The 22,702-nt window shown below is 35.5% G+C and overlaps 1 protein-coding gene across 1 annotated transcript; it reads right to left on the bottom strand.

Moving 5' to 3' along the window:
* Positions 1–7,417: 7,417 nt before the first annotated feature.
* LOC132068269 (9-cis-epoxycarotenoid dioxygenase NCED6, chloroplastic) lies at positions 7,418–9,420 on the bottom strand. Its single transcript, XM_059461809.1, has one exon. It carries the CDS (start codon positions 9,343–9,345, stop codon positions 7,585–7,587), a length of 1,761 nt encoding a protein of 586 aa, XP_059317792.1. The 5' UTR covers positions 9,346–9,420; the 3' UTR covers positions 7,418–7,584.
* Between the last annotated feature and the right edge of the window lie 13,282 nt (positions 9,421–22,702).

The raw sequence follows: 22,702 nt of genomic DNA, 5'->3' as shown, positions 1-22,702 counted from the left end.
TGATACAAGACGCGAAAAAAAAAGAAGAAGAAGAAGAAGATTTACTTTAGATTTGTCCAACATAAAATCAATCAATTTATGATGAAGGTAGTAAAGATTACATGTTTTTTTAACATGTCAATGTATATTGTTGAAATTATGGTGCATTAAATTGTAAGAGGAGGGAGAAATTTGTTCAAGTTGCTGTTGGATGCATGCGAGGGAATCAAGTCAAGCTGGGCTTCTCCTATTAAATTTCTTTGTTTTAATTTTAGCAAGTTCATTCCGTTTTAACATTTCTAGGATGTTTCATTTTGAGTGAGTGAGAGAAAGAGAGAGAGAGAGAGAGTAAAATGAAATGTAAATTGGTGCCAAATAAATTTAACATAGAATAATAATTATATATCTTTACAAAAATATCAGTCTCTATTAGCAAGAATTCCATCCACTGTACTTAGATATATGATTATGAGCAAATATATGACAAGTTGGAATTCATAAATTGCAGTGCAACTTCAATTCTTGGCCACTTTTTGAGCCTATATTTAATTAACTTGGTAATGTTATTAAGAAATTTGAATAATATCATAGTAAATTATTGAAAAGTCGAAAAAAATACAAAGAATTTTGAGTTATATAATAACATACTAATATAAATACATTTTTATATCAGGAGTAGGAAAAAAGATACATTCACCTACATTATATTAAAAAAGAAAGTAATGTATAATGATATTAAATCAAGTAAATTAAGCTAATACAAATTCACATGTCGGTGGAATAATACTAAGTAATGGATAATGCAACAGTGATGTACAACAATAGAAAAAAGGCGGGGGGGGGGGGGGGGGGGGGGGGTGGAATGAAAAATTATTTTAGTGTAAATATATATTTGAATTATTGAAATTTTAGGTAAGAAATTTCTCTAAAGTTTTATTAAAGACCGATAGTATATATGATTAATCAAGCAAAAAATTTCAAGCAATAAAATAAAATAAAAAATTAGATTGCACATGTAGGTATATTTCAATAATAAAACTAAAAAAACAAATTGACATTGTAGTAGGAAAAAGAATGTATAAAGAGAAGAGTAGAGATTACAATGTGAGGTTGTTTATACTTCAAGATTAATTTAATAAATTAAACGAAAAAACTAGATAGTACTAAAAAATATTCACAATGAAATCCACTGTATAAAAGTTAAAAATAAATAGCATTTGAGGAATGGGAAAGAGTATGAAATTAGGTGGTAATTTAATAAAAATTCGCATGGCTGTGATTTGTTTTCTTGAATTTAATAGAGGTTTTCTTATTGAGTTCGTTGCATTAAAAAAATAAGGAACACAATATTTATCTGATGACTAAAATTTAACATATTCAAATAAAAACTTATTTATATCAGGAGTAAGAAAAAGATATATTCACCTACATTATATTAAAAAAGAAAGTAATATATAATGATATGAAATCAAGTAAAGCTAATACAAAGTTATGTCGATGGAGTACTAAGTAATTGATAATGCAATAGTGATGTACAACGATAGAAAACCGGGGGAAAATGAAATAATTTTAGTGTAAATATACATTTGAATTATTAAAGTTTTAGGTGAGAAAGTTCTCTAAATTTTTATTATAAGACTGATAGTACATATGATTAATCAAGCAAACAATTTCAAGCAATAAAATAAAATTAGAATACAATTAGATTTCTCATGCAAGTAAATTTCAATAATTAAAACTAAATCAAAAAATAGACATCGTAGAGGAAATTCATGTTAGTGGCATTTAAGACATTTGGTTTTAACTGCTGTTACGTGTATGCTCATATTGAGGGCATGTTAGTCATTCCTGAGAATAGTACTGCAACTCCGTGCAAACGCAATTTTTTTTTTTTTTTTTCCATTTCTTTAAGCATAAGATGTAGTCAATAAATAATAAGGTAGGCATTTTTTCTATTTGAAAGAACATTTTCAGAGATAAGGTATAGTTAATTTTACTTGCACATTTGGTTACTGTACACAATTAATAAAACAATAAAAAATGTGTTAATAAATATCTAATGCAAATAAAGTACATGTTTAACGTGTCGGAAATTATTACAAATAGTCGGTGTATCTTATTAAGTAAGTTGTGTACGTTTCTTAATAATTCCGAAAGATACATGTTTAAAAAACATTTGTCTATTTTTATCAAGTGCGTGAATAAAGATATTAAAAATATTACCTTCTTTATTAAATTTTATAAAATCAAATACATAAAACCTTCATTAATGATATGAAAGTAATTTATCTTCTCTATTGAATTTTATAAATTTAAATTTATGAAAGCTTCTTATTTATAAATTTAAGAGAGTTAAACATTTTTATGTAGTTTCTAAATATGTAAATTATTTTTTTAAAATCTTAAAGATTGTATGTCCGACGCTCTTTGACTCAGAAAATTCGGATTTTGTGATATAAGTTGTGACAGAGGGAGTAGTTGGTTTGTGCTTTTTTAAGAAAACTCGTTCTATTACATCCAGAAAGAGGGAGGAAATAAGGAAAGTGATTTATTATACACTAATAATGCAATTTGAATCCTTCACTTTAACCGTGAAAGACATGAAGCTAGCCAAAGCTAGCGCTCAACCCATTAGTTTGTACTTAAAACACAGGGCTATAACAAATGTAACAAATGATATTTGAATTGATTGAACTGTAATTATGTTAATATAATTTAACTTTCATAATTTTATTATTAAACTGATATATTTTCGGGCAACTTACACAAACGATTATACTTTGATTTTTCTTTTTAGGCATAGCTAAACTTTTGCTAATTACATTTCGTATCTACAATAAAGTGTATTCGAACTCGACTGTATTTCACTGTATTCAATTCAGATGCATTCAATTTGGCTGTATTCATTTGTGACAACTTTTACACTGTATTCAACTTTTTATATTTAAATTCGGTTGTATTCAAACAACATAAATGCAAAAAAATAAAGGGATATTCAGTTGTATTCAAAATTTACTGTATTCATTCGTATGTAAAAAAAATCTTCTTCAAAATACAAGCGAAAAACATATAGGAACACTCTATTTCACACTAAAAAAATAATGAATAAACTGAAATACACAGAGATCTGAGATACAAGACAAAAAAATACACTCGGATTTGAGATACAAGAAATAAAAGACACTCAGATCTTAAAATACACCACCGAAGATTTTTCCATCGCTAGCAACCACACCGTTATCCGGTAAGGATCCAACAAGAAACCATATCTTTCAATGTATTCAACACAAAAACAAATACATCTTAAGCAACAATAATGATAAATACTCAAATCTGAGCAAAATATACTCAGATCAGGCAAAGGCGACGTCGTCCGCCGTCAATAGTGAAGTCCGCCGCCACGATCAATCTTGAGTTTTAAGAATTTGGTTGCAAATCTGATAAATACACTCGATCAAAGATGTTGGAGAAGATGACCGGCGGCGGAGGCGGCTAGCTCGGTCAGAGAAGATGACCGGTGGCGGCTGGCCGATGGAGAAGAGAGAGTGAAAAAGGAGAGAGAGTTGAGGGAGAAGAGAGAGAGGATTGAAGGAAAAGACCGATACAGTGGAATAAGAGGATATGGGTTTTGAATTAGTTACCTTGTGTAATCGAAATTAATGCAAAATTTAGCTACTAGATGTAACTAAACTAAAGTGTAGTTACTAAATATAAATCTCTTTATATGTTCTCTACACTATGTAAAATTTCCTATGTTTTCCGTCACGGGCCTAACATTATCTAGTGAATGTATAAAGAGAAGAACAAAGATAATAATGTGATGTTAGTTATACTTCAAAATTAATTTAATAATTTAAAAAAACAAATAAATAGTACTAAAATATTAACAATGAAATTCGTAGTATAAAAGTTTTAAAAATAAATAGTATTTGAGGAATGGGAAAGAGTACAGAATTAAGTGGTAATTAAAATCTCTCACGGCTATGATTTATTTTCTTTGATTTAATAGATTTTTTCTTATTGAATTCGTGGCATTAAAAAAAAAACAATGAACACAATATTTATCTGATGACAATTTTTTTTTTCAATTTTATAGAGTTTTTATTGAATACTTCGCATTAAATCAAGTGAAAAGTTCATAAAAGGCACATGAAACATGCTTTAAAAAATATATGGTATTGTAAACCAAAAAAAAAAAGAAGAAGGATAGACTATTTGAATTTGATATGAGAAATTATGACGATTTTTTTTTTTTATCAATTGATAAGACCACTGCAAAGAATTAAAAGATAAAGCTAAAAATAAAATAATATAAAATAGTTGGGGGTTGTTGGGGGGTGGGGTTGGTGAATACTTGAGTTTGAAGTGTTAAATGTTATAATTTTATATACTTAATACTTTGATATATACACAATTTGTTATGATTAGTTTTTTAATATCAACCGCGTATCGCGTGGGTACGGATACTAATGAAATTAATATGGTCCCTATTTTAGGTAGTTTTGTCTGAACAAGATTGGTTACACATTTTATCAACTAATAAGTGTACAATTAAAGCAATAACATGGCACTCTATTAGGTTTTTTGCCTAATTAAAAAAATTGGTTACACATTTTGTCAACTAATGAATATACAATGAGAGTAATATGGAACTATATTTTCGGTAATTTTGTCTTAAGAGGTGCACATCTTGTCATCAACTAACGAATGTATAATGAGAATTAATATGATACTTTCTTAGGTAATTTTGCCTAAAGAAGATTGGTTACATATATTGTCAACTAACAAATGTATGACGAAAGTAATATAGTATTGGTAATGGTACCTCTTGTCAACTAACAAATGTTCAATGAGAGGAATATGGCACTCTCTTAGGTAGTCCTGCCTTAAGAAGATTAGTTACATATCTTGTCAACTAACGAATGCACAATGAAAGTAATATTATATAGATGACACTATATTAGATAATTTACCTTAAGATTGGTTACTACATCTTGTCAAATAACGAATGTACAATACGATTCTCTCTTAAGTACTTCTAATTTACTGAGGCAATTCCTTTATAATTAAACCTTCTCTATGAATAGTATTGACAAGAAGAAGATTGATTACATAAATCTTCTGAACTAACGAATGTACCATGCATGAAGCCACATGGTACTCTTTTATCTCCGTATAATAATTTTGTGATGCTTCCCGTGACCAAATGGACTTCACAATACTTACTTAGCACAGGGGTGTAGCCAGAGGGGTGCAAGGGGTGTCAATTGAATTTCCTTTGCTGAAAAAATATAGTATATGTAGATAGGGAAAAATGATTTTTCTTACATATATATATATATAAGTTGTTGAATCCCCTTGACATAAGAACCTTTTTTTTTTTTTTTTCATTTTTAAAATCCCCTTACTTTCGCTTGAATTCCTGGCTCCGCCACTGACTTAGCATACCATGTTTCTCGACCAAGTCTAGTCTTATTAACAGTTAACTTGACCCTCTTCTAGGTTCATCCCCCATACTATAACCAATCCTTCTAGATTAAGTTTAATCAAATGAATCTCGGATGATTCACTTCTCAATTGTGTTTACCCGATATATATATTGTGTAAAGGTCTATGAGGAAATGATGATATCTAAAACACTTACTATGACCATTTTGCTAACCCTACACTCAAATGTCAACCACAATGTCATGTGGTACGCACTACTGAAACAAGATCAAGGATTGGTGGAGATCATGATATTTGTTATGTCGTCACTTTATAGATAGTTTGCATACTAGGAAACTTAAGATTTTTTACTTTAATATCTAATCCGTTCAATTAGAATAAGATATTAGAGGAAAAGAAAAAAAATAAACATATGCTCCATTACTGAATTTTTATTTTGGTCATCGTGAATGTATGATTCAATATATTTAACCATCAAAAAATTAAAATGTATACCTTTAGCCCCTATACGATGAAATATCTGTTATATATGGACTATTTTTAGAAGTATATTACCTTAATATTGAGTAACAATACAAGTTCAAAATAACATGTGCAATTAAATACTCCCTCTGTCTCAATTTATGTGGCACACTTTCTTTTTTATTCTGTCCCAAAAGAATGTCATATTTCTATATTTAGAAACAATTTAACTTTATGAGATGATTTACAACCACACAAACATCTAAGGCTTGTTTTGGACTACAAATTTCAAAAGTCTTCCTTTCTTTCTTAAACTATGTGCCTAGTCAAATGGTGTCACATAGATTGGGACGGAGGGAGTATTGGAATGATTAATGGTTCTGAAAATTTGTGAATACTCATAGGCAAAAGGACCAAAACTGCACATTTGAAGTAATTGAAGACTAAATGTATGTAATCTACTATCATAAGGACTAAAATTAAAATGTATCAATAGCTAAGGGACCAAAAGTGCTATTAGCCCAAAGATTTTATATATATTGCTTTTGAAATATAGTTATGGTTCAATTTTACCTTATTTTTACTATTTTTTCTTTTTCCAATAAATTCAATTACTCTAACATCTACATGCATTTACATCCTCTAGAAAGGGATAAGCTCAAACTAAATTCCAAAGCTGATAAAGTCGAAATGCTATATGTATGAAAAAGATACGTTTAAATTGGATAATTGTTAGTTTGCATGTTTAAATATTGAAATATTTTAAGTCATAGTAAGTCGGACTCTATAAATTGCTTTGTGACTAGTGTTTTTTTAATTTTTAAACGTTCGAAGTTATCCACATGAAGGCAAAATTTCTTAATTGATATACTAATTTTCTGAAAATCCTTGAAAAAACTGCTCCTCAATCTTTTTGACTTCTGACTCGAGAAATATGAACTCTGGAGTTGAATTACTAATTTCCTGTATCCGGAAGAAAATTCCAGAAAAAAATAAGAAGAAGGAAACTTAAGCCAATGAATAAGTTTCTTCCTTTTTAGCTATGTCGATCAACAACTATATGACTCGGATAATAAATTAATAGGCGCGGGAGAATTGCATGAATATATATGATGAGACACCCTAATATTAAGTCAAAATTCTTCTCTCTCTTGATATTATTTTATAAAAAGAAAAATCGTCAAGAATTGTGGTGGGAAGATGGATAAAAATTCTTCATTCTTAGAGCCCGTCTTATAATTGTGGTGGGAAGATAATTGACCCATTTAATTTAGTTTATCTAAATAAAAAAAAAAATAAGTTGACTACCCCAACTTATTTTTTTTTAAACTTATATCTTTATAACTTCATTCTAATCGGAATATTCGCTTCAAGCCTTAAAACGAAAAAAGTCCGGATACGAAAAGCTTTCTCCGTTAATATTCCTTGTGGGACGTGAATTCGAATTAAGTAGAACATCAAAACGAATAGCAAATACGGCATGAAAAGAAGGGAAAAAAGGCTATATACAACCACCAGCAAACAAAGAAATTATGTATATTAAAATTATATTCATATTAATAAAAAGGTTATATATCTCATCAACCATATTTTAACGGATATATACAATGAAATCAATATGTCACTCCTTTTCATAGAGGACACTTTGCTTCATGTTTGAAACTTTAACTATTAATAACTAACTTTATAATTGTATTAACAAGAAGAAGATTGATTACATAAATCTTGTGAACTAACGAATGTACCATGAAACCCATATGGCACTCTTGTAGGTATTTTTACTGAGGCCACTTGCTTCATATTTGCAGCATTAACTATAACTAATTCAGACTCTTCTTTCCTGTCATCTCTAACATGGCTCATAATGTACCCTTCATCTTCTTCTCCTTCTTTCTTGCTTGGCACGAAATAGGGTTCCCCCCCAAATCTTTCATCTCCGTATAAAAATTTCGTGACATTTCCCGTGACCAAATCGACTTTCGCTAGGCCACAACATTTTGGCCATGGTTCGGCTATGGCCATGAATGCATACTTAGTTTTTTGACCAAGTTTATTCTTGTTGACTTGTCCTGCTTCTAGGTTCATCCCTGATACTATAACTCGTCGAGTTGATTCACCAGTTCTCAAGTTTAATCGAATCTCAGATAGTTCACTTTTTAACGGTTCATCACTCCCTGAAAAAATAGACTCTGGTGGACTCATACACGACCCTATAATCACAATGGTTTCATCGTAGTCCTCATTTTTCTCCTCCCACGCGTTCCACAAATGCATGCAAAAGCAATTGGGAACGTCAATCCATCGAATTCTTGATTCATCGTGGTCGTCTTTCGACAACACACCGAACCTAGAAATCTTATTCGGGTCGTGGATTACGGGTGACCCGCCCCGTAACATCTCGGATAACTTGAACACAACCTGATAATCTGGAATTATCACGTTATTTTCTGTGATGGCAAAGTCATGGATCATGGATGGATCTTGGAGGGAAATAGAAATGTCACGTGACTTATTACCGCACGTGTCAAACTTGAAGAATTTAAGGAAAGGTTTTTTCAATATATTATAACTCAAGGTATATAGTTCCCCTGTAACGGGGTCCACTTTAGGATGTGCTATTAATGGATCATCAATTTGTCCGTCAAAATTGTAACGTCCATCAGTTTCTAGATCACCATCAGCTGTAACTCGAACGCTATAAGGAAGATCATCTTCAGACATAGCTAAAAGTTTGCCGTTAAAATAAACCAAACCGGCGTTAGCTACGCCGATTCCTTTGGTTGCATCAACCAAACCAAAAGCCTCGGCCTTGTAAAAAAAAGCGCTAGCTAAGCCTAAATGGCCATGCAATTCGCCAATCGGTTTAGGAAAAACCGGTCGGCCAATTGCAGCTTCTTGAACCAACCGGCTGGTTCGAGTGAACCGGCAAGAATAACTAGCTTTATTATTACTTGAATCCAAGTTAACAGCATGAATCATACCATCACCATCAAATAAATGATGGCCATTAATTGGTTCAAATAATGGATTAGCACCATTTCTAACGTAGACACCATTTAAAGTAGATGGAATTTGACCAACGACTTCAAGACCGTGCTGAACCGGGTTTTCTTGAACCGGTGCAAAATTCCCTTCTAGTTGAATTTCCGGGTCGACTGTCGGGTTCAGCTTGTGTTTTTTTTCCAACTTTGTTACAACTGATTTTTCTAACATGTCCAAGGTGGAAGAAGCAAGTTTTTGTAAAGGGTTCAATTTTGGTGGCTCAATTTTTAATGGAAATATCTTTGGTTCAACCAATGTTGAAGGTGACGGTAACGGTGGTACAAGTGGTGGAAATTGTCTAATAGGAAGAGCTCTACTAGTGTTTTTCTTAGTAGGATTGATGAGAATTTTGCAAGAAAAAGAAGGAGAATTGTGGGGTTTGATGGTTTGCATGGTGGAAGATGAGAAAGACATAGTAATATCAAAAAAATAGAGATTAGAGTGAAGAAATTAATTAAGGAGAAGAGAGTGATGGGGACGAAAAAATTAAGGGTGGGTTATATATAGAGGTCGAAAAGAGAGTGGGGGCAATAGGGAGAAAAAGTGAGAAAAGTAGGGACCAATAGAGGAAGTCCAACTTAGGTTGTAACGAAGAAGACACGTGTAACAGCAGGTGCATGGAATCTTGAAAAAAAAAAAAAAAAAAAAGACTGAAAAAAAAAAAGGAAAAATGAATTTGGATTAAAAAAAATAAGAAAATAAACTAAATGTAGAGATTTATGTAGCTTATTTGGCGAGGCTCATGGGAAGGCAAAAAAAAAAAAAAAAAAAAAAAAAAAAAAAAACAATAGTATTTTTAAAAAAATTGATTATTTTAAATAATTCAGGTGCTCAGGTTTTTCGGGAAAAAAAAAGTGCTTTTGACGTAGTAGGCTGTAGCAGAAGCTTTTCCTAAGCTGAAAAAGGTATTTTCTTTCCTAGGCGTATTTCTGAAATCTTGGCTAAGCATAAATTAGTGCTCTAATAATTGAATAAAAATATTTTTCAAATTAACCAGCCAAACCAAAGTACCAAACTGTTATTCTCCAAAAGTATTTTTCGAAAACCACTTCGGATAAAAGCCACTTTTAAAATAAACAAATATTTTAATTTGTCCAAATAATAATTAGTTTGTAATTCATACAGACGTTATTTTAATTACATTGCCACTTTCATCAGATCAGTTGAAAATTACACAAGAAATTTTTGCAAAATCTTATTCTCTCATTCAATTGTTTAAGTGATATATAATAGAGATTCATTTCTTCTATGAAAATAGTTAGACGACAAGTTATTTATGTTTTGCTGACCCTTCATCTCACATTTATTAAGGATCTTTAGGTTGAACTATTAATGTACTAAAATCAACATAACTAGCTAGCAGTCTAATATTATGTGTGTAGCATTTTAGTTGTTATGCATAAAATTCAAAGAGACCAAGTATGGTATTTGGTAATTATTAGTTTACAAATCCGCATAACTAATACCTAGATAAGTTAAGAGAGAATTTATGTATTATTTTATGTAAAGTAAAAGATGAATTAACTATACATAAATAATTACATACTACATAATAAGTAACTTTGCATAACTAATTCCTTGCCTTACTAAAAAAATGTTGGGATGGATGTGTGGGCACACCAGGCGAGAATGAAGATATTCGGGATAAGGTGGGAGCTGCATCGGTGGAGGACAAGATGCAGGAAGCACAGCTGAGACGGTTTGGGCATGTGAAGAGGAGAGACACAGACGCCGGGTGCGGAGGTATGAGAGGTTGGCTATAGACAGTTTTAGAAGAGGTAGAGGTAGGCCGAAGAAGTATTGGTGATACGATCACAAGGAGCACACACGATTCAAGATACTTCATCCGAGGCCAAGCCTTACAAGCCATGATGATGCAAAGAAAGGCGTTGGAGACCTTTGAGGAGCTTCATAGGAGAGCATATGACATGTGAATGATTGCTTGGTCGCATGGAGTGAAGATGAGATGAAGGGAAACGATGGTAGCTAGCTATGCAAAGAAACTATTCTTTAAATTCAAGACATCACCCCTAAAGAAGACTATCAAACAAGGCCCTTACTTCATTAAGAATATTTTTGTAATAACTAGCATAATCTTCTTTAGCATACTAGTATAAATACTAGACTTAGTTATTTCATTACTTACTCTAAATTGAGTGATAGTTTGTTTGGAAGTATACTAATCTAGTGATTAGTGTGTGGGAGATAGTTGATTATGGTGAATTCCATTGTTGGCTATTGAACCCATTTTCCATTGATTTCATATGAGAGTTGTTCATTTGTGGATTCATTTGATTGACTCTTAATTGAATTCAAATAGTATAGGTTCCTTGATTGAATCCAATTGGGAGGGTCTAGGTTTAGTATACCTATGTTTGCCCAAAGATTCATTATCAAGTGGGCCTTGCTTCTATCTTTTCTCTTCTCATCTCTTGATTTCTTCGTTATCTTTATTTTAGCATATTTGTTGTTTAAATCCGTGTCTTCCACAAACCGGATTGTATCAACTGGGGAGAGGTGTTTAGACAGGACATAACGCATTTCCAGCTTACCAAGGATATGACTTTAGATAGGAGGCCAGAGGACTCAGATTAGGGTAGAAGGTTAGTAGGTAGTCCTGCGTATCCCTTCGTACTAGTAGTCGCCGTTTTGATCTACGGTTTATTGTCCTTTGATTCTTGCTACTATATGTTATTTTTAGTACTTCGATTATCTTATTTATCTGGGGTAGCCACTGCTTCTTTTTTCTCAAATTACTTTATCAAGACTTTTTTACTTTCATTAGTTGCATTTTTATATTGCTTTAAACTTAGGGCCGGCCCAAGGATAAGGCGGCCCAAGCTACTGCTTTAGGCCCCATCAATACTGGGCCCCAAAATTTTCTTGTAAGTAGTACTTACATGTTATTTATTTAAAAAAAAAAAAAATTGAAAGTACAATTTTCACAAAAATTGAAAAGTGAAAGTATTTTTGGGAATCTTTCCCATAACTTTGCGTGTAAATTGGTTTTTTTCTTCATTTATGCACAATAATCATTATCACAGGACCCACATTAATTTTACCCTTTATTATTATTCTCTCTCTATTTGTACTTCTTTTTTACTTTTATATTTCACTTTGGCCTTTCTCCATGCTCCAATTCTCATGATCTCAAGTCTTGTTTTTCATTGAAAAAAAGTCAATTGTCAATTCTTTTATTTTTCTCTCAAATTCTACCGTTGCATCAAGAGTACTCAAGTAGTGAAAATAATATCAAGTTTTATGTTTATTTGTCGAACCAGGTTTGACTGTTCTATATTTTAATATTTTGCATTTAAAATTTGTTATTTTTTATTTTTTCTTCATAGTATATATTATATTTTTAGTTATCTTTTAAAATTTAAATATGTCATCTAGAAAGTATGAATCCGGATATTTAAAACTTCAAAAAAAAAAGAGAAAAATTGAAACTTGAATACAGTATCAAAATGGAGCCCTTGATAAATTTTAATAAAGAACAAAAATTCTACAATCGAAAAATATGGGGGAACTTACTGTACATGAGCAAATTGGTGATAAAGTTAAGTTCGACGATAAAATAAAATCCAAAAAGAAGAAGAAGTTGGTGAGAAAACTACAGGTTTCTTCAAGAAAATCAGTGAATTAGCTACATTATCAATCGAAAATGAACTATTGGAAGAAATCGATTATAAAAAAAAAATATTATAATAATTTTACATCTCAAAAACCTAGAAAAATTAATTTCAAATAAAATTATAGATTAATTTTTTTGTATCACCGAAAAACTTAAAGCCTACTTAAAGCCTCTCGTTGAAGTTTTGCTTGAGGCCACATATATCATTGAGCCGCCCCTGTTTGAACGGTTTGTGCTTATCTGACCTTTTTTCGTCATATTTTCTCTAGAGCCGAGGGTCTTTCGAAAACAGTCTCCCTATCTTCCTAGATAGGGTAAGGTCTGCGTACACTTTACCCTCTTCAGACCTCACATTGTAAAATTTCACTGGGCATGTTGTTGTCGCTAAGTAATAGATTATTAATCTTATATATTTTAATAGTATTCAATTAATTAAATATCACATTTCATGACTATACATATGGACGTGGCTGAATTTGCATTCATAGAAAATGGGTCTCGCTGTGGGATTGGCTCATCATAACCATGTTGTGCAATCAATTATATGAACCTCTTTTATGTGAAGTTTCAACTTTAAACCTTACAGCTTTTTGACTTTAAACTTTATAGTATTATTTTTTAAATTTCAAAATTATTTATAGTTTGTTGTTATTATCTTTGGTAGTACTACTTTTGTCTTAATTTATATGATACACTTTTCTTTTTAATCTATCCCAAAAAAAATGATATATTTTCTTATTTTACAATAATTTAATTTTATATTTTATCATTCAAGTTTAACGAGATAATCTATAACCATACAAATATCATTAGTTTATTTGAGACCACAAAATTTAAAAATATTCCTTTATTTATTAAACTGTATGTCTAGTCAAAGTATGAAATTCTAGCACATAAATTGAGACAGGTGAATAATTGTTTTGGTGTGAAAGGCTGAAAATAATTGTGCACTAGCGCAGGAGATGCCGTCAAAATAACTGCATGTTCAACGTGAGCACACAGATTCCAATGGAATCATCCAAGGAATTATTGGCTTATGTGTAAGTGCATCAAAGTTCAATCCACAGTGGAAAAGTAAAGGACAAAAACACCACATGTGATGAATATTTACGCTGACCTGGCATTAATTAGTAAAATGAAAGAGGAGGGAAAGAGAACGTAATATTTCTAATCAGAAGCTTAAAACACTTGGATCCTTAAACAAATTTATCCTGAATAAAATCAAATTCAAGGTATATTTATGCTAGGATTAATTATACCTTTAGCAAAACAAAATATAAAATTAATCACAACTTAATCTTGAAATATTTCAACTTATCTCATGAACCAAACGACCCATCATTTTGATAGACTATGTAATAGTATAAATATTGTAAATATTCCCTTCCTTATGTATTGTAATCAGGTCCTGTAATTTAGGCTAGTATCATTCTAATTAGGGATACCTACTTTGTATATAATAACTTTGATACATCAATACAAGGCACGGATTGATTTCCTACATGGTATCAGACTAGGTTTCCTTCCCAAACCCTAGCCGTCCACCTCTCTCTTTCTCTTTCAACCCTAACCCTAGCCGTCCCCTTCCTCCTTCCTCTTCTCCCTCCCATGGCTGACAACAAAAATTTCCATTCTGCTTTAACCGTCACGAATGTGAAATCCTTAATCCCAATCACTCTAGACATGGAAACCGGCCATTATCACGAATGGGCAACCCTATTCAAAGTCCTAGCCCGCGTTCACTCCGTACTCGAGCACATCATACCACCCACTGACACCGCTGAACTCACCGCGTATGACGCAACAAAGGCGGCTAACCTTCCGCTCTGGAAACGCCTAGATGCGGTGGTCCTTGAATGGATATACGCCACCGTCTCCCATGATATTCTTGCCTCTATTCTCGTGGCGGATGATGTTGCCGAGAAGGCTTGGAATCGAGTTGCTCAACTTTTCCAAGATAACAAACACTCACGGGCGGCGTACCTTGAAACTGAATTCACCACCACAAAAATGGCCGACTTCGGCTCGCTTATGGCCTATTACAATAGGCTCAAGTCTCTCACGGATCGCCTTGCCAACGTCGGTCGCCAGTGTCCGATCAACGTCCGGTCTTGCGACTTCTCGCCGGCTTACCGGAGACGTATGCACACTTTGTCACCACCATTCAACAAAGATGTCTTGCCTTCTTTCTTCGGTGTGCTCCAGACTCAAGCTTGAAGATGCGGCTGCCAAGGAACGTGCCCGCGATTCCAACCCCGCGGCTCTACTTGTTGATAATGACACTCCCTCTCCACCACCTGGCGGTCACAATAATTCCGCTAACCGACGTGATAATAATCGTGGCAGGAATTCTAACCGGAACAAGGGCAAAAATAACAACAACAACGCCAACCGCGGGAAGCAAGGCCGCGGCAGCAGCGGACTGCCCAGTGGTGGCCAGTGGCCGACGGGACAGCCACCAGCAGGGGGCTACTACTGGCCTGCCTGGCCGCCCCAGCAGTGGCCACTGCCCCCCTGCCCGTACCCGACGAGACAGTGGCAGCAGCGACCCGCCACGTCGCGGCCCGGCAGCGGCATTCTTGGCGCGGGTCCTCGGCCTCAGCAGGCCTATTCCATGCACGTTCCTCCCAACTCGGGGTACACTCCGACGTACGACGTGGAGGCAGCCATGCATACTCTATCCTTGCATCAACCGGATGACAATTGGTACATGGACACCGGGGCGACTTCTCCACGACTGCCAACTCGGTACTCTCACGTCTTATTTTAATTTGAGGAGCAATAATTCTGGAATCATTGTTGGTAATGGTAGCACTATTCCAATTCGAGGCTATGGTCATACATCCCTTCCCCCACCTAATGCTCAATTACGTCTCCGCAATGTCTTGCATGCTCCAAAACTCATCAAAAACCTTGTTTCCGTACGTAAATTCACTAAGGATAATAATGTTTCTGTTGAGTTTGATCCTCTTGGGTTTTACGCGGAGGATTTGCCCCACGGGGAGCCGCCTAATGAGATGTGAGAGCACCGGGAATTGTATCCTCTCAATGCCACGAGTAATGGTCCACTCCACCATCCACCTTCCTTGCCGCATCACCTAGCTTGTGGCATTCCCGCCCTCGGCCATCCGGGAAAAGCTATCCTTAGTTCTCTTCGTAGTAATGCCTTAATTGAATGTAATAGGGCCCGTACTTCTTTTGCACCTCTTGTCCTTTGGGGAAACATGTTAAATTGCCATTTTCTGATTCGTTGTCGTTTACTACTATGCCGTTTGACATTATTCATAGCGATTTATGGACATCTCTTTTGTTTTAAGTTCTAATGGGCACCGCTATTATGTTTTTTTTCTTGATGATTATAGTAATTTTCTTTGGACTTTTCCTATCTCTAACAAGTCCCAAGTGTATTCTATCTTTCTATCTTTTAAGGCATTAATACGGACTCAATTCGAAAGAGACATTAAAAACATTCAATGTGACAATGGGCGGGGAATTCGCAAATGGGCAATTTCAATCTTTTTGCGCCTCCAATGGTATAAATTTTCGGTTTTCTTGCCATACATCCCCTCAAAATGGCAAAGCGGAACGAAAAATTAAATCCATTAACAACATAGTGCGCACTCTTCTTGTCCACTCCTCCGTCCCCCCCTCTTTTGGCATCATGCTCTCCAAATGGCCACCTACCTCCTCAATATACTTCCCACTAAAGTACTTAGGCATAAATCACCAACCCAAGTTCTCTATCAACGAACCCCCCCCCCTCCTATTCTCATCTCTCCTGGGTTTTTGGGTGTCTATGCTATCCACTTTTCCCATCTACGACTATTCATAAGTTACAAGCAAGATCCACCCCGTGTGTTTTTTGGGCTATCCGTTGAATCATAGAGGATATAAGTGTTATGATTTGTCCACCAACAAAATCATCATCTCACGCGCATGTCCTCTTTGACGAAACTCAATTTCCTTCTCCAAATTGCACTCCCCCTCCCCAACGTCTATGAATTCTTGGACCATGGCATTGCCCCATATACCTTGCATTTTCTATCTCCACCGCTCTCCTCCGTCGTTCCCTCGGTCCACCCCTCCACCGCTCGCACCGCCGGACACGGCCCGGCCAGCCCCCTCCCCCGGCTGCCCCACCCGTGACGCCAAATAGCTCACCGGCCCGGCCACGATGCCCAACCGTCTCTCCCCTCCCCCACCCGCGATCGCCCAAATACCCTACCACCCACCCGCGATCACCGCCGGCGGCCCTCCCGCATGGTTACTAGAGGCCAACGCGGGATTTTCAAACCCAAACAACCTTTCAACTTAAATACTTCCCGCCCTCTCTCCATCTCGCTCTCCCGCGAAATCCCCGTCAATGCTCTAAATGACCACAATTGGAAAAGTCGCCATGGTTGATGAATATAATGCTCTAATTAATAATAAGACGTGGAGTTGGTTCCACGTCCCCGATGTGAATCTTATTCGTTCTATGTGGATTTTTGTCATAAAAAGAATTCGATGGTTCTTTTTGAGAGGCACAAAGCCCGTCTTGTACGTGATGGCGGGTCTCGACGGGTTGGAGTTGAGGCGCGACGAGACCTTCGGTCCGGTCGTCAAGCCGGCTACTATTCGCACTTGTCTTGAGCATTGCACTTACACACTCTTGGCCCATTCACGGTTGCCGGGATGTCAAGAATGCTTTCCTACACGGTAATCTTAACGAGACCGTTTATATGCAGGCGCCCCTATTGGGTTTAAAGGACCCATGCGCATCCCCATCATGTCCGTTCGAAGAAATCGTTGTACGCCTTAAGCAAGCTCCCCGTGCATGGTTCCAACGCTTGCGTACTATGTCTCCACCATTGGTTTTTCACGCATAAAGGCATCCGATCACTCTCTCTTTATTTATTGTCGAGGTTCGACATTGCTTACATTCGCTATATGTTGATGATATTATTCTCACAAATTTCCTCTCATGCCTCCGGAAATCCATCATGTCTCGCTAGTGCCGAATTTGTTATGAAGGATTTGGGCCTCTCGACTATTTTCTCGGGTATTTGTTACCCGGACTTCACACCGCATGTTTCTCTGGAAAAATTATAAGTTGGCGCAGACATTATAGAGCGTGCGGTGGCATGTTGCGTAAGTGCCTGGGGGACACCTGGCCGACACCAAAGCCAAACTTGGTGCCACGGCCGGCCCCCTCTCGCGATGATCCCACCCAATATCGTAAGTTGGCCGGCGCGTTCAAGACCTTACATTCACACGACCGGACATCTCCTATGCGGTTCAACAAGTATGCCTTCACATGCATGATCCTAAGGTTGCCCGTATGCATGCTCTTAAACGCATAGTCGATACATTCAAGGTACTATTGACTTTGGTCTCCATCGTACAAGTCCTCCATTGCCTCTCTTGTATGCGATGCGGATTGGGGTGGTTGTCCGGACACTCGCCCGCTCCACATCCGGTTCTTGTGTCTTCCTCGGCGATAACCTCCTCTCCCGGTCATCCAAACGACGAGCGCCTACTATGTCTAAATCGAGTGCCGATACCGAATACCGTGGCGTTGCTAATGTAGTATCTCGAGTCCCGTTGGCTTCGCAACCTTCTCTTGGAGCTCCGTTGTCCAATTCGGTCGCCTACATTAGTCTATTGTGATAATGTTAGTGCCATATACCTATCGGGTAATCCGGTTCGGCAAAGACCAACGCACTAAACATATTGAGATGGACATACACATTTCGTACGTGAGAAAGTTGCCCGTGGAGAAGTTCGTGTCCTTCACGTCCCGTCCCGCTACCCGCATCGCGTATATCTTCACTAAAGGTCTTCCGCGCGTGCTCTTTGATGATTTCGGGGACGGTCTAAGCGTACGACAACCTCCCCGCTTCGATCATGCGGGGGTGTGATAGACTATGTAATAGTATAAATATTGTAAATATTCCCTTCCTTATGTATTGTAATCGAGTCCGTAATTTAGGCTAGTATCATTCTAATTAGGGATACCTACTTTGTATATAATAACTTTGATACATCAATACAAGGCACGGATTGATTTCCTACACATTTAATGTATAATAATTATATGTATACTCAATTTATGATCACTCCTATATATACATTCAGTGTATGCTAATACTATATAATTAATAGTATTAATATACATATATAATTTTATATGCAAATTGCATACTTAAATAATTATACAGGTTAAAATTGAACTTAAAGACATTATAAAAATCTGAACAAAAAGAGATATTCCAAACAGGGTAGGACGAGTTCCGTAGAATTTACTAATTATTTACTCACATTTTATATTGTGTTACAAATTCATTTAATATATGTATAAATAATTTATTTAAAACTTGATTAGTTATCTTTTAGAATTCAGAATGCAAAAATATAAAATTACTCGGAATCTCGAGTGTTAGACTTTAATACCTTAAACACACACCGAGACTTATATATATATATACACACACACACACTTGTGAACGCAATTGAATTTTCTATTACCTTCAGCTATCACTCCTAAAGAAGACTACCAAACAAGGCCCTTACTTCATTAAAGGTATTTTAGAAATAGCTAGCCTAGTCTTCTTTAGCATAGTAGTATAAATACCACACTTAGTTATTTCATTACTTAGATTATGTTGAATTGAGATGAATACTCTAAATTGAGTGATAGTTTGTTTGGTAGAATTAGTGCTAATCTAGTGATTAGTGTGTGAGAGATAGTTGATTATGGTGGATTCCATTGTTGGCTATTGAACCCATTTTCCATTGATTTCATATGAGAGTTGTTCATTTGTAGATTCATTTGATTGACTCTTAATTGAATTCAAATAGTATAGGTTCCTTGATTGAATCCAATTGGGAGAGTTTAGGTTTAGTATACCTAGATTTGCCCAAAGATTCATCATCAAGTGGGTCTTGCTTCTATCTTTTCTCTTCTCATCTCTTGATTTCTTCGTTATCTTTATTTCCACATATTTGTTGTTTGAATCCGAGTCTTTCACAAGCTGGATCGTATCAAATGAGAACTAGGAGACCTCAAGCACAAATCATCAAGCTACTAAACCTAACTCTTTTCAGGTTTTGAATGGAGTTGATTTGACTGTAGGAGAAGTTGGAAATGTGGGTACACAAATCATTCCTCCATTCAGGAATGGTTAACATCTTAAGTCGGAATGCTAGAGGGCTCAATAGCTCCAATAAGCAGAAGGAGGCTAAACTTCTTTGCAATAAAGAGGTTGTTCTGATAGGACTGTTAAAAACCAAAATAAAGAGTAATAAAATTGACCAAGTAGCAGCGAAACTATTTGGTGGATGGAAATTTGTTACTGATTTGGCCCACCATTATAATGAAAGGATATAGATAACTCGGAGGCAGGATTACTATGCAGTAGTTCTTCTCAGTATGAATGCTCAACTGATCACTTGTTAGGTTTGCTATATACCTCTACAACTAAAGTTTGAGTTGACTTTTGTTTATGGGTTTAATACAAAGGAGGAAAGGAGGGATCTCTAGGACAGTTTGGTTAATCATAGTAGAGTGTGTACTAACCATGGATGGTGTTGGGTGACTTCAACTCAGTACTAAAGCCAGAGGATAGAATTGGTAGGAACCCAGTGACATGGTCTGATGTGGTGGATTTTAAAAATTATGTAGATGAATGTGGACTTATTGAATTGCCACATATAAGAAACAAGTACACATGGAATGACAAAGGTAATAACCAGAGAATCTTTTCCAAGATTGATTGGATATTTATAAATGGTGAATGGTTGGACACTATGCCTTTTTGTAAAGCTGTTTTTTCTTTACATAAAGGTATCGGTGACCATTATCCAAGATAGGTGACATTAATTGAGGCAAGACCTAGATCTAGGAAATAGTTTCAGTTTTGTAATGTTCGAGCACAAACAGTCGCGGAGCCACATAGAGCTGAGGAGGTTCATCCGAACCCGCTCGCCGGAAAAAAAATACTATTTTTACAAGGTTAAAATTATTTTTTATGTATATATAGTAGATGTTGAACCCCCTTAGACTTCTTTATATGTTTACTTTTTTATATTTTGAACCCCTTCGGCGAAAATCCTGGCTCTGCCACTGGGCACAACATCCACAATTCATGGATTTGGTAAAGAATTGTTGGAAGAGGCTCAAATTCTTGAAAAAGAGTCTAAAGAAACTTAACACTTAGCATTTCGGGAACATAACTACTAAGGCTTCAGAGGATAGAATTACACTCAAAGATGCTCAATTGAGGTTATAGGATGATCCTTGGAACCTGGACTTGCAGAAGGAGGAATCTATGAAGTATCAGGCCTCTAGGAAATCCTCCTACCTCGCTGAAATTTAGTTACACTAGAAGAGTAAAGTTAGTTGGTTAAGTGTTGAGATGAAATACCAAGTATTTTCATCCAGTCATTAAACATAGATGGCTCCAACAAGCTACTACACAATTAAGAAATGGACAAGGTGATTGGCAAATTGATCCTGATTCTATTGCCAAAGTATTTGTGGATTACTATACTAACCTATTGGGAAGGAAAGCTCAAACTAGAGTCAAAACATTTTAAAAAATTATTCACAATGGGACACTTCTCTCTATTGATCAGCAAGTAGAACTCATTAGACCTTTCACCGGGTAGGAAGTAAAGTCAGCTATTTTTAAAATTGATAGCAATAGAAGTCCTGGTCCTGATAGCTATGGTAGTGGTTTTTTCAAAGCTACTTGGGACATTGTTGGAGATGAGATTACAGAGGTAGTTTTGAGTTTTTTCCAAAATGGCAAACTGTTGAAATAACTAAACTCTAACATCATTGCTCTCATACCAAAAGTGGATGCTCCAGAATATGCAAGCCAATATAGACTAATTTCTTGTTGTAATATACTATACAAATGTGTTTCTAAGATGATTTGTACTAGATACAAGGTGGCTGTGAATCATTTGGTGGCTAAGAACCAAGCAACATTTATGCAGTGAAGATCAATGAACCATAATGTATTGATTTGTCATGATCTCCTAAGGCACTACAATCGGAAGACCACATCAGCAAGGTGTCTTTTGAAGATAGACCTAAGGAAGGCTTATGATATGGTCAGTTGGGAATTTTTGGAAGAAGCATTACAAGGCTTTGGATTTCCAAACAAGTTTGTTAAGTTGATAATGACTTGTGCTACTACCGCTAAATTCTCTGTTAGGGTGAATGGGGAGATCCATGGTTACTTTGAAGGTCAAATAGGGCTAAGACAGGGTAACCCTGTCTCACCTTTATTGTTTGTATTAGTAATGGAGCACCTATCTGGGGTGCTGAAGACAATGAGTCGACTTCCAGACTTCAAATTTCACCCAATGTGCAAACCCTTGAAGTTAACTTATCTAACATTTGTTGATGATCTTACGGTGTTCTACAAGGGGACAGTTAACTCAGTTAACAGAATTATGAAAGCCTTCACATTTCAGTGATGCTACTGGACTGGTTGTTGATACGCTCAAATTACACCTAGTAGTGGCGTAAAGCCGGACGTTATCAAATATAGTAACTCAAACAAGGTTGGAGTCGAATCCCACAGGGAATATGGAGAGAAAAAGGTACTAATTGTATGCGATACTAGTCTTTAAAGGCTTTAATCCTATTCCGAATAGTTTGAAATGTTTGTTGTGTAATGTAAACAAATACTTTGACTTGAATGTAATTAATGCGAAAGAGAGACTAAGGTTGTGTTCCCAGCTCTGATTAGATATTATGCTTCAGGTTTCCATGTGATATACTTCTAATGGTTGTTCTAAGGGTATGCACTCGATCTCTTAAGGACTTCCTAATGTTTCCCAACAGTTAGGCTGTATTTCCTCTTTATGATTTTTCAAATACGAAAGAGTTGAAATCGAACAGCGACCAATAATGCCAATTAAACTTGTTCTTATTCCTAAGTTAGTCTATTAAATGAGGGTTAACGCCCCAAGTCATTGTTATTCAATCTTACTGTTATAGCCCGTATTTCATACGTTCGGATATTGCGAGGTAGTGGTGAGAAGTTAAGGATAAGACTGGGCTCCAAAAATTATTTTAATGTACAAGTTGGTTTTGAATATTAATTTTCTATTTTTTATGGTTTGTTAAAAAAAATAAAAAAA

This window comes from Lycium ferocissimum, chromosome 8, assembly GCF_029784015.1.
Source record: "Lycium ferocissimum isolate CSIRO_LF1 chromosome 8, AGI_CSIRO_Lferr_CH_V1, whole genome shotgun sequence".
Taxonomy (NCBI): Eukaryota; Viridiplantae; Streptophyta; class Magnoliopsida; order Solanales; family Solanaceae; genus Lycium; species Lycium ferocissimum.
The sequence above is the reverse complement of the archived record's forward strand: the minus strand, read 5'-3'. Positions and strand labels throughout refer to the sequence as shown.